The sequence below is a fragment of the Mytilus californianus genome, unplaced genomic scaffold (genome assembly GCF_021869535.1).
Source record: "Mytilus californianus isolate M0D057914Y unplaced genomic scaffold, xbMytCali1.0.p SCAF_6, whole genome shotgun sequence".
NCBI classification, from domain to species: domain Eukaryota; kingdom Metazoa; phylum Mollusca; class Bivalvia; order Mytilida; family Mytilidae; genus Mytilus; species Mytilus californianus.
The window spans coordinates 90,664,626-90,676,673 of record NW_026262712.1 but is presented as its reverse complement, the minus strand read 5'-3'; the positions used below and the strand labels follow the sequence as shown (position 1 = coordinate 90,676,673).

Here is a 12,048-nt window from a genome sequence, read left to right as displayed (position 1 = left end):
CAGGCAAAAAAGCATAGAGAGCAAGCAAAACTAAAGCAATAAAAAGCAAAAAAACAAAAAACAAAAAAGAAACCAACAAAAATAAGATATTTGCATAAATAGAAAATAAACCTGGAATAAAATTCCCCGTTCTATACTTACAATTTGGTATCAACTTAATAATGGTATCTGTGAAAATATGATAAAGAAAAAGGTTATACATGTATTTAAACAAAAGACAAAAAGGAAATTGATCAGTTCTGTTTAGTGTACATTTAGCTAACTTACTTTAATTTTTTTTTATTAGGGTAAGTCTATAGTTGGTTATTTTAAAAAGAATTATCTTATATGTATAAAATAGATATTATATTACTATTTTGGGCAAAATATTTAAAATTCAGAATAATAAACTAAATATAGTTTAGATTGTTTACGAAGTAAATATAATTATTACGAAGAACAAAAAGATGAAACTAGATATCATTTTCACTGTTTTTACCCAAAATCGTTACGTCATATGACGCTCAACTTAATACTAACAAATATAGGACAAAATGTATTACATTTATAATAGTTAATACCAAATGTAGTTTTGGTTAAGAAAATACACATAGCTTACCAGAAAAATTGAAAAAATAATAATGAATCATCTCTTCAGTGTTTATGGATCCACAATTACTGTGTTTTAGATATAAGTCTGTATTATGGTATTTGCAGACCTAGATTTAGCACCATTGCAATATAAATAAATTTTGTCAAAACCAGACCCAAACGTGAGTACATAATTATCACTAATCAGTGAGTCATTTCAATTAGATACAGCTTGTGTTCACTTGATTATTTCTAAAGCAAATTTATGTATGAATAAAACAATCAATATTCTGTTGATTAAAAAATAATTATGTTTTTCAATGAGTCAGTAAAGGGCAACCAGCATTGAAGAGGTGGTAACCGGGCTTCCAGCACCTAAATAAGATAAATTCCGCCATACACATTGATTGTTCACATATGATGAATCACAGCATCATCAAATGGCAAAATGTATCAAAATATGATTTTTTAAAGCCATGACGACTCAGTATAGACTGCATACTGCAGATGGTGTTGAATACAGTTCAATTTCATACTTTAATGTTGAGGAAAAAATGTGATATTGGTAATTCAGGTTTTAAAAAGTATCTTGATATCGTCGCAGTGTCTTTTTTCCTTACTGTGTGTGTCATTAAGAAAGTAACTTGAAAATCTTTAGTTCACAATATTTGTGCTTAGAACACTTTCTTCACCTAATAGGTCGCTGACATTAAGTACTTCTAAAGGAATTCTTTATGTTTAATCAAAATTAATGCACTTGTACAAAGATGTAATCAATTCACCTGCTTACAGAAATATGCAACCCTCGGTAAAGTACACCTGCTTTCTCTCTTTAGAAACATGCAAATAAACTCATAATAGATACCAGGAAATTTTGTACGCCACACGCGCGTTTCGTCTGCAAAAGACTCATCAGTGACGCTCGAATCAAAAACGTTAAACAGGTAAAAAAAAAGTACGAAGTTGAAGAGAGAGTTGTTTGTACATATCTCAGTGCCAATTATTGAGTCAAAATACCAAATTTTCACTTTGTCAAAATTGAACCTTTGTACTTTCACATTCTACATACAATTTTTATATATACTTTTTCTACTATACATGGACATTATGTTTTCCGTTCTGTGCCTCAGTTCGGTCGTTTGTTCGACCTTCCCGTATCAGATTAAATAATTTTTTAAAGGGCCGTTTACGTTGGGTTTAAAGTTGTTTACCATGCTAAAATGTATGTCAAATCGTCTAGAAACTAAGTACAAAGTTAATAATGATGTTAAATTTAATTTCAAAGATATAATCCAAATTGGTGTTTTTATCAAAATTTTAGAGATCACCGAGCATAGTAATGTGATAGTGAGGGCGGGGCATGGAGTCATATAAGCACACACACCAAAGTGAATTAACTATGGTCTTAGGCCTGAATAACAACAACGGATACCCTCTCTCTCTCTCTCTCTCTCTCTCTCTCTCTCTCTCTCTCTCTCTCTCTCTCTCTCTTGATTTTATCAATAGCTTTATACAATTGGTTCAACGTAACAGTGACTTTCATTGACTGTTACAAGGTGGTGGGTTATAAGCTTTTGTTCACTTTCGGTGCAATAGACAGTTTTTATGTACGACTCCTTAATACTTTTGTTTGTAAAAATAGTTGCCTAAATAACTTATCGAAGATACCTGGCTTCTAATTAGTTATGGCAGACGCGTGTTATGTCTTCATTAGACTCATCAGTGGTGCTTGCATCAAAACAGTTTGACAACCAAATCAAATACGAAGTTAAAAAGCATTCAACACGGACAATTCGGAAAAGTTGTGCCAAATACAGCTAGGGCAATCAATGTCTGTGGTAATAAGAACCATACGTGTTTTGAATAATTCAATATTTTTGAACAATAAATTTACAATATATGAACATGTCAATGATATTTTACGTCAACACAAAAGTGCAGACTACGATGTTGGTCATACCCTCGAAAACGAAACGCTAACCAGCAGTGGCATCTCCACAGTTGTTGTACAGACTGACCAAAAATAAGAGGCTTATAATTTGGTATGCAAAATACACATCTCGTTGCATCCGTTGTTTCTAAATAAGACTCATCATGAAATTAGATATCAATTAAATTAGAAGTTTTTTCAATATAAAGATAGAATATGTGAGATGATTGCCAATGAGACAAGATGAAAATAACTATTGTAGGTCACAGTACGACCTTAAACAATGAGTAAAACTTATACTGAATAGTAAGCTATAATTTATAGTTGTTTATCATCTTAATTACGTGTTATAGTGGTCTTTTTATTTGTCTGTGTATATTTTTAACCTTTACTGTTTAGTCCATTTTTTGGTAATATCCTTTGGCGTGGCTCGGTATTTATTCATCCAGCCATTGTGTTATAGTGCTATGGTCATTTTTTGTATTCTTGTCTTTCATTTTTGCTTATGTGTTTTGCCTATAGTGTGTCTACATGTCATTTTTGGTTTTCTTTGTTGACATAGTTGTTTTTATAGTGATTAAGATTATAACACAATTTTGACTGCTGTATCCCAATGTTTTACATTTTTACCTATTATGTCTGTTTGTTTTGCTCACACATTGTTTTTAATATAATAGAAATTTATGCGTCTGTCATACAAGTCAGAGGTTTGGCTAGCTATAAATCCAGGTTTAATCCACCATTTTCTACATAAGGAAATGCCTGTACCAAGTCAGGAATATGACAGTTGTTTTCCATTCGTTTAATCTTTTAATTTTGCCATTTGTTAAGGAACTTTCCGTTTCGAAGTTTCCTTGGAGTTCGGTATTTTTGTTATTTTACTTTAAGGCATGACAAAATGTGAAAATACTAGTTTGCCAATAGGAAAACCAACAGCCTGATTTATGTTAGAATAAAACGAAAATGAAGAGTATTTTGAAGTAATGAAACCGTTCGTCCAGAAAATGATAGCATTTTTCTCTTTCACAAAACAGGTCATTCGTATACCCATTAAGGTATGATACATACCAATTTCAGCTAGTCCTAACTATATAAATCTCAAAGATTCTTATTTTGTCTTTTGAAAAAAAATCATTTTAGGGTAAATTCTCGTACTCTTAAAAGACCTACAGTAGCTGAAACCTAGTTTTTAATCTCATTACAAAAAATATACATGTACACTGTTTCGAGAGTTTTCCCCTTTAACCCAGGTATCTGTTTGACTTTTTTAAAACATTTGGATCCTTCAACCTGCTTTATTTGAAAGCTAACGTCATACTATATACCATCAAGGTCAAGAAAATGAAACTTTTTTCGCATATAATGGGAATAAACTCGGATTTCCATCTATTGCAATTCCGCAAAAACATAGAATAGTATAATGATGTTGTATTGATAACAAGCGCTGCACAATTTCTCTGAAGTTGTCAATTATTATTTACGCGCATAATTTAGTGCTTTTGTCGAATATCGGACTGGAACGGCATTCACTACAAATATAAAATTTACCTGATGTGTGTGTCTTGATATCGACAATAAACAACAGTCTATCAAATATCGTTCATTTTCGTCCGAATTCGGTCCGTAGAACCTTAAGAATCGGGTGGATAGATAAGCAGCAAATTGTTTTCTCTCATCTATGTTTATTATTTGTTTATTTTTGAATGTTCCGTTTCAATTTGTTTTGTTTGTTTAGAGTTAGTTTTTGATTTTGCCCACATCTTAATATATTAAATGAGTACAGTGTACACAATACTTGCTCATCAGGAATTTATCTTATAGATCTGATATTAGTTTGCATTGCTTTTGATTATGATAATAAAATATATAACGGATTAAAAATGTGTCGCGTTTTGCGATTGAGTACCATCACACGTACAGTGATGTCAGTATATATTCCAGGAACAGCCGTTGTATATAAGGCCTTTTTACCCCAATTAGGACCTAAGTAACCTCAGTCGTAACGAACGTTTCAATGTGACGTAGTCTTAATCTACATCTAGTACTTTTTTAAATTAAAATGACGCTAATTAGACATCAAATAATAAATTAATGTCTAAAAGTATTATTTAAAAGTATTGCATACACGAGAAAATTATTTTCAATGCAAATAACAAAATATTTTACGTATGCAAAAAAATATCAGTGTTTATCAATATCTTTGGTCGTCAAAATACATAAAAAGGTACTATCATACAAACAGTGCATAGGAAAGCTAAATACTTTATTGTTAAAAAACATCTATTTGTCAAGATGAAAAAGTGCATTTTAGTTGCGTGCACAAATATAAGTTACAGATACATGTATTGAATATATATATTGCATGGTGAATATTCAACAAAAACCCTGTACTGGAAAATACGTTAACATGGTTAAGATTGGGTGTAATCAGTAATTTAAAACATATGTGAATGTAGACCCTAACTGGGAATGTCACATCATATACTCTGTCTGAGACCTGAATAACATATAGTAGCTGCGTCGTATTCTGCTTATGATATGATCAACGACTGAAAAATAAAATTTGCCAGCAGTGACCTATATATAATTACAAATATAATATAACACGGCCAAACATTCAAGCTCAAGTATGTTCATATCAATTTAATTCAATATTATCTAGTCTTTGTTCACTACTCCTTCAAAACAGCTATCTTCCGAGATATTTAGAAATTATTGCCTGTGATATATCTACATGGCAACGTTTTGCAGCATTCAAAACCTGATTGATTAATCTGCAATGGAAATAAAGTACATTAATTTATTATTTCAGATTTGCAAGAATAAAATCCATGTGAATGCTGCTATACGTTGCTTTATTAAATCTTCTTTGAATAACAATTATAGATATTTCGGTGTATGACGGCATGATTTAATATGAGCAGGTTAAAACATTGGGATTGTCCTCAATTACTAAGAGAATTATTTAAAACTGTTCATTTATTTTTTTTTTTTTTTTTTTTACTTTTGTTTTTTTTTTTTGTTATCATTTATACTCTTATAACTCTAAATGCTAGTCTTTTACTGATTTTTGTTGTATGTTTTTTTTAATATGTATCTCTTGTGGGTCCTTCGATCGACATTAATAGAGGATTCATATCTCAACAAAGAAGTAAAACTCATGCCAAATGTTATAATATATGTTCCATATCCCATCTATAAGTAAAATACGTTCGTTATATGGTCATTTATCTATCAAAAATTATTCAACTTACTTAAAATTCAAAAAGTCTGCTCTATCGAAGGTTTTCAAAAAACCATCAAAGTTATCTAAAACTACATCACAGTAACCACTCTGAATGTAACAGTCCTCCTGAAAAAAAAATATTAATTATCTATGTTTATTTCATTTTTTTACGTATTTTCATATTTTTAATGTGCTAATTATAGATGTGTGGTGGATAGTTGTCTCATTAGAAATCATTCGATATCTCCTTATTACCTTATATGTATGTGTTTGTTTTGATCTATTTTCAAGTTTGATACAATTAGAGTCCTCTCTCATAATGTTTACAAAACTTAAAACAAATGTCAGCCTGGCAAAGTCTAAATTGGTATTAATACATCTTTGTCTTCCAAACTCTTGTATAAGAAAGTTCCCGATGATGCTAAATCAAAAGAAGTGGTTGGAAAGCAGCTTTCAGAACATTGCTAATGAATCTTCGTAAAGAGCAGTGGTTAGAAAGCAGCTATTAGAACCTTTCTGATTTAGCTTAATCAAAAGAAGTGGTTGGAAAGCAGCTTTCAGAACATTGCTAATGAATCTTCGTAAAGAACAGTGGTTAGAAAGCAGCTTTCAGAACATTGCTAATGAATCTTCGTAAAGAACAGTGGTTGGAAAGCAGCTATTAGAACCTTTCTGATTTAGCTAAATCAAAAGAAGTGGTTGGAAAGCAGCTTTCAGAACATTGCTAATGAATTTTCGTAAAGAGCAGTGGTTGGAAAGCAGCTATTAGAACCTTTCTGATTTAGCTTAATCAAAAGAAGTGGTTGGAAAGCAGCTTTCAGAACATTGATAATGAATTTTCGTAAAGAGCAGTGGTTGGAAAGCAGCTATTAGAACCTTTCTGATTTAGCTTAATCAAAAGAAGTGGTTGAAAAGCAGCTTTCAGAACATTGCTAATGAATTTTCGTAAAGAGCAGTGGTTGGAAAGCAGCTATTAGAACCTTTCTGATTTAGCTTAATCAAAAGAAGTGGTTGAAAAGCAGCTTTCAGAACATTGATAATGAGTTTTCGTAAAGAGCAGTGGTTGGAAAGCAGCTATTAGAACCTTTCTGATTTAGCTTAATCAAAAGAAGTGGTTGGAAAGCAGCTTTCAGAACATTGCTAATGAATTTTCGTAAAGAGCGGTGGTTGGAAAGCAGCTATTAGAACCTTTCTGATTTAGCTTAATCAAAAGAAGTGGTTGGAAAGCAGCTTTCAGAACATTGCTAATGAACTTTCGTAAAGAGCAGTGGTTGGAAAGCAGCTATTAGAACCTTTCTGATTTAGCTTAATCAAAAGAAGTGGTTGAAAAGCAGCTTTTAGAACATTTCTGATGAAGATTAATCAAGAGGAGTAGTTGGAAAGCAGCTATTGAAAATTTCTTTGTGAAGCTTAAACAAGACACGTGGTAATAAAGCAAATATCAGAACATTCCGGATGAAAATTAGTCAAAAGATGTGGTTGGACATAAGCTATAAGAACCTTTCTCATGAAGCTTAATAAAAAACAATGGTTTGGAATAAACTATCAGAAAATGTCTGATGTAGCTTACGCAAGAGATGTGGTTGAGAAACAGCTATTAGAATGTTCCCGATGAAGCTTAGTGAAAAAAGAGTTGTAAAATAGCGCATTTTATATTTATCACTTTAAATAAGTACCACAGGATTGAAACCACACCATGCGCATTTCGTACCCTTGGATACGACCAGTGCTCCATATTATCAGGACTGAGCATTCATAATGAGCGTTCATAAAAAGATAAAAGCACTACATGCAAATATGTTACATATCGTTTGAAACTTTCCATTATTTATGACTTATCACTTACCTGATGTTTAAAAACCAGGTCGTATTCTGTAGAGCATGTAATGGATTGCTGTTCGTAGAATGGTAAAACTGCGTCCATTTCACATTTTGACATTTTGTCGAGAAAAATTTGACCCTGTAACAAACAAAATATTCGTTATACATGAAAATCAATTATTGATTTTTGAAATAATAAAAGAATAATTTTTTATAACCAGTTTGTTGAATATACATACCTTATTTGCATAAGTCTATGTTTTTTATAAACCCCTTAAATTGTGTATCAAATTCTCCATCTTCTTATTCAATTAAACAATCTTTACGATTTCCGATTTTAAATTTAATAGTAAAACTCAATATAAGTTTGTATATGGCTATATAATCTGATGTTCGACATATATTTTGCTATTCCTTTTTTTTTAACCATGCTAAAATTTATGTCTGCATTTTTCGTCATGTAGTAGGTGTCTTTTCATTGAATTATTCGGTGCATTAACACAACTATAAAATATTAAACACCGAATTTCTGGTCATAGCACTTTAGTGGAAACACTATACCCCTATAAGTCAGGTTTCTTATTGTCCTAATGTGAATAAAGGTTGATTTTTATCTTACCAATTATCGTATTTTATCGTAATTATTGACATAGTACGCGTACGGTAATATTAGAATTACTGTTTACGTTACCATTTGTTCACATGTCCTTTTTGCGGTCCGCGTTTAAGCAAAAGAATATATAAGAATGATAAGAATCAAGGATAACTGTTTTGAATTGAAATTAAAACACATTCTAGCGTCAATGTTTAATCGCATGACAACAATTATATACTTTCATTGTAGAAAAATATAAAATGGATGTTGCTCATACAAAATAGGAGAAAAGTGTGGCTGGTTTTTTTTTCACAATTTAAAAATATCGATGAAAAAGTTCATATATTTTCCAAGTATGTACACTGTTGATAACCTAACAAGGGACAAAATCACTGGAGGGAAACATTTCCCTTGCTATATATACAAATAGACAACAATCAACTAAAAAACTTGACAGTCACCTTTGACTTCTACAGGTATGTTATAGTCAGGTCAATATATGATTTTTTAATTACTTACTGCCGTGTTAAACAAGCTTCTGAACTGAGGCTGTTGAAATTTTCTGCAGTATTTACCACCATATCCTAATGCATAACCAGAACTTCCACATGGAAATCTTTGTTCGAAACAATCATAAAAATCACATGTACCATTATGTGCCCAGTCAATACACTCAGGGCGAACATCTATGGAAACATAAATATAAGTAAAACAAATGAGGAAGACATAACATTTAAACAAGTATCATAATTCAAACAGAATGCTAAATATAAAGACAACAACAGGTTAGGTAGCCTATCAACCAACCTGTTAAACCATCGCAGACTACACCATTAAATCCTTTAAAAATTTGAACCAGCTCATGCATCTCTTTTATTCAAAAAAGAATATACGCTTGATTTAGGAAGAGAGACGAAAGATACCAAAGGAACATTCAAACTCATAAGTCGTAAACAAACTGACAACGCCATGGCAAAAAAGAAAAAAGACCAAAAAAACAACAGTATACAAAACACAACATAAAAAACTAAAGACTGAGCAACACGAACCCCACCAAAACTGGGTGTGATCTCAGGTGCTCCGGAAGGGTAAGCAGATCCTGCTCCACATGTGGCACCCGTCGTGTTGCTCAAATTAGTACAAACCCGGTAATAAGTCTAATTCGGTAGGTCACATTCGGGAAAAGGGGGACGGGATTGTGGTGACGACATTAGAAACATATCCGCTATCATCTGTGAAACGGATATTCCATAATCGTCAACCAACTCGTGATGGCGTCCGTAAAACTTACGAAGGGATGATTTCAACTTCACCACTTGGAAGTCTTGGTTTAATAGTTTCCTTGTGAGCAGCAACCCTCTATCACGGAAATCATGGAAGGAAATACAAGCCCTGGAATATCGTATCAACTGGGAGATATATAACCCGTATGCAGGCGCTGCTGGAATGTTGCTACATAAAAGTAACCATGTTATCGTTACAAAATAATCGTCAATGTTTTATTACCTATGATAGCGTTACAACAGTATTAGCTTCGTCCATTGTAATGAGATTTATCTATGATGACAATTTGGTTATAACAACAGGATATTATTGTCTATAGAAACTGTGTAATCACTACATTAGGACGAACTTAGTCCATTGTTACCATTGGATCGCTAAAACAAGATAAGTTTTATCTATAGAAACCTTATGACCACTAACACAAGATGGGTGTTATCTATAGAGACCATGTGATCGGTACATTTAGATGCCTTTAGTTCATTGTAACAATGTGACCTCTACAATAGTGTGATCTTTAGTTATAGTCACCATTTGATCAGCAGGGTGTGCTTTTTCTTTCGTTGTAATGTGATCGTTATAGCTAAATCAAAAGTAACCAAGAAGATTTTATGTTATGATTGGTTCAATAGGAGGGGTACAGCATGTGCAACTATATGAGACACATTGCCTCAGGCAGTGGTTATCCTTGTCTTAAAAGAACCTATTCATGTTTGTCAAAATCAAAGCAGTAAGGTACGAAAACGTTTGTTAACATGGACAAGGTTTTAACATTTTTGCAAAGTAACATGTCTATCAATGAAAGAAAAAAAGGTATTTTCTTCCCTGTCTATTTGAAAATCATTTATTTAATCTATAATGTATGTCAGAATTTTGTAATAAATATAAAGGGAATAATTTTTCAGTGTGTCTTATGCTTTTCCAAAACCCTGTTTGTTGTTAAAAAAGATAGAAAAAAATCTACACACTTCCAAATGAATTAATACATATTGGCAAAGCATACGTTTAACTCTGATTGTTCCAGTTGTAGGTTATAAAAAAAGGCGTTTCTTATGCAACAAATCAGTATGTTTTAAATTTGGGGTATTTCCATTAGGTAGATACCATTGCTGGTGGTTATTTGATCCAGACCAGTAGTGAGAGCTTGTAAACTTAAGAGAATTGAAATAACATAGTTGATAATTGTTATTCAAACTCGCTCACTGATTAACAAATTCGACCTTTGTCATCTAAATATAAAAATAAGACGATGTAGTATGATTTCCAATGAAACATCTCTCAACAAGAGAACAAATTACGTAAAAGTTCGCAGCTATAGGTGAATGTACGGTCTTCAACAATGAGCAAATCCCATACTGCATAGCAAGCTATGCAAATGACAAATGTAAAACAATTCAAACGAGAAAACTAACTGCCTGATTTATGTACAAAACAATAAACGAAAAAAACAAATATGATTAAAACAGACGGCAACCACTAAATTATAGGTTCCTGACTTTGAACAGGCACATATAGAATGTGGCCAGGTTAAAAATGTGCAAGCCCCCAAACCTCCTCCTAACATGGGACAGTAGTGTAACAGCACAACATAAGAACAAATTATAAAAATCAGTTGAAAAAGACTCATTAGATCGATACAAAGCAAAATCAATTTACTAAAACACAAAAGATACAAACTACAGATCTGAGAGTACTCGCAGTTACTGAAAGCTAGCTCAAAGCCAATAACAAGTAATTTGTTGGTTTCCATCCAATGTCTATGCGCCTTTGTCCAGTTTGTTTACCAGAGTTTTATATTCAGATATGCGCTTTAGATGTATTGAATTTTGAATTTTCTATTATGACTTTCCTCTCGAAATATGAACCAAGATTGTCTTAATTAGAGCGGGCATTTCTGCTATATCTACAGAGTCAGCTGTAAGGCGTCAAAACAACAGACCGTTATAATTTACAAACCACCAAAAAGCATTTTAGGCCCAATTTTCGATAACAACTATAGAGATGTCATTTGGTTTAGTAGTTTGAATCTTTACGTTCCAGATCCGTTCAGCAATAAGTGCGCTGTTATAATAATTTTTTTCCATTTCATAGGATTTCTGGACATTTTATATCAGGGGCAGTCACTACGTTTTCTTTCCTTAATAATAAATAATATATTTGCACTTGCTAACGTTAAATCTCATCATTTACCTGTTTTGGCATTAATTGTCTTTGATCCACCATGCGTATTCAGATTAAAAAGAAAGCCATGAGAAATTCCTACTAAACAAAGATATACAACCGTTTTCATTGCTGAGAATTAATTTTAGAAATTTTGCTATCTCTGGAATTCGACCAAATGTTATATTGCATTCTCATGTCTTGTATTTATAAGAGAATGTTATAAAACGATTACACTAATACTTGTTACAGTGTGGAAGAACACGTGACTTATAGAAAGATAAGAAGATAAACACCATTTTAACTTAGTGATTTCTTGCATAAGCCAAAGGTGTATCCGTTCGTTTCATATACTGAGACCCAACCTAGAGAATTTTTTTCTGAAATATGGTTGATTTTCACTATTGTTATTATTCATGTTGCACTTACATTTCTATCACAATTATAGTCAAGCGAAAATCGTGT

At 32.2% G+C, this 12,048-nt stretch overlaps 1 protein-coding gene across 1 annotated transcript; it reads right to left on the bottom strand.

Annotated features, from left to right (window-relative positions):
- Positions 1 to 5,123: 5,123 nt before the first annotated feature.
- LOC127704968 (uncharacterized) lies at positions 5,124 to 11,781 on the bottom strand. Its single transcript, XM_052209208.1, has 5 exons — positions 11,614 to 11,781; positions 8,662 to 8,828; positions 7,573 to 7,686; positions 5,755 to 5,852; positions 5,124 to 5,274 (listed from the first exon to the last, which is right to left on the bottom strand). The coding sequence occupies exons 1-5, from the start codon at positions 11,711 to 11,713 to the stop codon at positions 5,190 to 5,192; spliced, it is 564 nt and encodes a 187-aa protein (XP_052065168.1). The 5' UTR covers positions 11,714 to 11,781; the 3' UTR covers positions 5,124 to 5,189.
- Between the last annotated feature and the right edge of the window lie 267 nt (positions 11,782 to 12,048).

Excerpts from the sequence above, each read along its gene's own strand:
- LOC127704968 (XM_052209208.1), bottom strand. The coding sequence starts at position 11,713 with ATGAAAACGGTTGTATATCTTTGTTTAGTAGGAATTTCTCATGGCTTT. Across the intron at positions 5,853-7,572 it reads ACCTGGTTTTTAAACATCAG|GAGGACTGTTACATTCAGAG; the intron begins GTAAGTGATAAG and ends TTTTTTTTTCAG. Across the intron at positions 5,275-5,754 it reads GCAGACTTTTTGAATTTTAA|ATTAATCAATCAGGTTTTGA; the intron begins GTAAGTTGAATA and ends TTTCCATTGCAG.